Genomic DNA, 3,027 nt, shown 5'->3' on the forward strand with positions numbered 1-3,027 from the left:
CATTCTGCTAGTTCCAATGACTTGGGCGCAGAATAGACTCCCTCAAAGGATCTGCCTGAGGTTAACCATACTGCGGTCCAGCAAGTGGCCCTTAGGTGTGAACCCGAGGATCGGCGCATATTGCTTGCACTGTCGCCCCATCCAGCATAGCAGACAAGCTGTGATACCTTAGGAGATGGGGACTGGGGAGCATTCAGAGTCACTTGTGGCTGTGGTTAGCCCCCTGCTCACAGCTCCATTTGGTTTGGTAAAGTTGAAATCCAAAGTCCAGCAGAGCAGCTGAAATCCCTTGGCGCAGCATTGTAGAAATCGTGGGTGGTGGTCACACAAGACAACCGCCGTGCGGTAGGAAGTTGCCAGCTAGCAATTTCCGTTTTGTAGAGAGGACGGTTTCATAGTGGACTTCTTTCCTTTTAGGTTCATCGGTGTTTCTCTGTGGCGACAGGTTCTGGTTACTTCATCTTGGCTAATAATGCAAGAGGAACTGTAGGCTGTGTCTTGTGCTCTGTGCATTGCGAACTGCTCTTCTTGCCAAAAACTAAATGAGCGAGTAACCCCAGCTTTCATCTTAGCGGATTTGTCTCAAAGACTGAAGGTCGGAGCTACCCCTTGTCCCCCTTCCAGTCTGATGACTGATCCGTCTCTGGTTTTTGGAAACTGATCCTTCAGTCCTTTTATAAGAATTTTTTTGTTTAATGAAGAAACTGCAGTTTGTAGTGGTGTCTCCCCTGAGTATTTTCAGCAAATTTCATTAGGCACCTTCATAAAAAGCTTCCGTAATTCTCAGTTTTGCTACAAGAACTGGTCCACTTCAGGAACCAGAGTGCTGCTTAAAAAAATAAAAAGGAAGTAAAACAACTCATCGTTGTCATAAATTGAAAGCATTTAGATTTTAGTTTGTTCTTTTTATTTATTTATTTTTTTGTAACCTATCCGTCATCCTAATTCCAGAACAGCAAGGGATGCTACTGAGATCTTGCCCCGTCGGGTACCGATGAGTCGAGGGGTGGAAAAAGGTGCATTCTGCCCATCTTTCTGGTAAGCCCCCTGCTTGCTACTTGCAATTCAAGCAACTGAGAGTGGAAATGCTCAGACTTCCAGCCGGCCCTCATGCAGCTGTCCACACACAAGGAAGAGATTGATAAGGAGCCCAGTTCCGCCATGGCTGCAATTTTCCCTTTTTCCATCACCTTCTCCCCGTTTCAGTTGCCGTGCGAGGCGTCACAACGTCGACACTTCGAGAGGGGAAGGGGAGAGCCTGCCCGCTCATTTTAAAAGGCGACACGTCAAGCGAGAACCGTCTCGGATGTCGGTCAAATGCACCTTGTTCTTCCCTCTCCTCTTGCGGCAGTTGCTTATCGTAGGCTACATGCTACCCAAAAAAAGAAGCGTTCAACAGAACTGCTTGCACAATGTTTCGCGATCCATGCCAGGAAACTAAGAAACCAGGAAGCAATGATGGATGTTTCCTGCGGGGTACGTAGCGTGTCCCTTGGAGATACTGCAGAGTGGATAAGTGGGTTAAATTAGCACGTGGCAGGCTACATAAGATCATAAGATGCTACATTACTTGAAAATAAATTAGTAGTGCTGACTTGGATCTTTTTTTTTTTTTCTTTTTCCCCAAAAAAGCTACCTTTTTCCTCAAAGGAGAAATTTAAAATTGAGGGAAAACAAAACCAAGTTAGCATGCTACTTGCAGTCGGGTGGAGTGAACCGGATCAGAGAGGCTCGTGCCAGGTTTCTGGGTGGGAAATCCATGGCGTCGTTGGACTCCCGTTCAAAAACGACTCGATGAGTTGCCGTAACAGTCTTGGGGCTGGTAGTCACAGGACTTGCTCTGCATCACAGGGTTTTTCTTGGGTTTTTTTGTGGGTTTTTTTTTTTTCTCTTGATTCTCCTTTTTTTTCCCTTCCCGTCCCTGTGCCCTCACTCCAAATTCCCCCTCCCTGCACGTCGGGATGGCGAGGTCGGTGAGGAACGCAGCGCGAGAGCGTGTTTGTTTTGGGAAGGGGGGAAAAAAAGACAGAATATTTACAGCTGTTCCACAGAAATGTTTTGGTAGGTTGAGTTGCTTTCGTCCCCGTTCCCCCCCGGCCTCTCCCAGCAGCCCCGATCCCCACCCCCTACGGACAGGAAGGACTCGTGGAGCTTTCTAGAGAGGACTGGGAGAGGCGGCGGGTGAGCGGGCCGATACTGGAGTCTGCCAGCGAGGAGGTGGGGAAGAGTTTGTACCAGCCTGTGACCATGTTGGACAGGTCTAGCTCCTCCAAGACGATCTGCGCCATCCCCATGAAGCACTTGTGGTCCATGCGGCCGTAGTCTCCCCACACGATGACCTGAAGGGAAGAACGGGGGTTAGCTGGGTTGACCTGTGCTTATGAGGAAAGCCTGGGAGAGCTGGGGTCATTCAGCCTGGTGAGGAGAGGAGGGAATGGGTATTTGGTAGGCGACATCCAGTGCAAAAACAGTTGGTTGCGAAGAGGGCCAAGATCAATCGTAAGGGGCTCAGATTGCAGCAGGGGAGAGTTCGGGTCAGTTATTGAAGAAGAGCTTCCTCCCCACGAAGGTGGCTAAGCTCTGGAGCAGATCGGCTGGGGAAAGTGTGGCGTCACCAGCACGCGGTGTTTGCAAGGGCATGCTGGGCAACCGGTTATCAGGGATGGTTTAGACTGGGATGGTCCTTGCGCAGAAGGATGGACTAGACATGACCTCTCCATTGCCCCTCTGGCCCTGTGTTGCTCCAAGCCTAGGCAGGGCTCCATACCAGAGGAGGAAAGCTGGATAGATCTGGGGATTTTCTTGCCCTTGTTCCTCCCATCCAGCAGTGCTTACGTGGGGGAAGGCAGGCAGGCCCTTCCATATATGTACCCGTTGCCATTTTTTGTTGGGGGGGAAGGGTGGGCCTAAGACAAAAGCAGTGGGTTTCATGGTTCATGGCCTTGTTTCATAGTTTCATAGTAGCTAGAGTCGGAAGGGACCTAGGTAGATCATCTAGTCCGACCCCCTGCCTTGGCAGGAAAGAGC

At 50.0% G+C, this 3,027-nt stretch overlaps 1 protein-coding gene across 1 annotated transcript in view; it reads right to left on the minus strand.

Annotated features, from left to right (window-relative positions):
• Positions 1 to 691: 691 nt before the first annotated feature.
• Positions 692 to 3,027, minus strand: part of RIMS3 (regulating synaptic membrane exocytosis 3) — a 39,084-nt gene continuing 36,748 nt past the window's right edge. Inside the window, exon 7 of the mRNA XM_019547780.1 lies at positions 692 to 2,339. Coding sequence (XP_019403325.1) covers positions 2,127 to 2,339 — 213 coding nt within the window. The 3' untranslated portion in view covers positions 692 to 2,126. The remainder of the gene's footprint in view (positions 2,340 to 3,027) is intronic.

The sequence above is a fragment of the Crocodylus porosus genome, unplaced genomic scaffold (assembly GCF_001723895.1).
Source record: "Crocodylus porosus isolate Cpor-Errol unplaced genomic scaffold, CroPor_comp1, whole genome shotgun sequence".
NCBI classification, from domain to species: Eukaryota; Metazoa; Chordata; order Crocodylia; family Crocodylidae; genus Crocodylus; species Crocodylus porosus.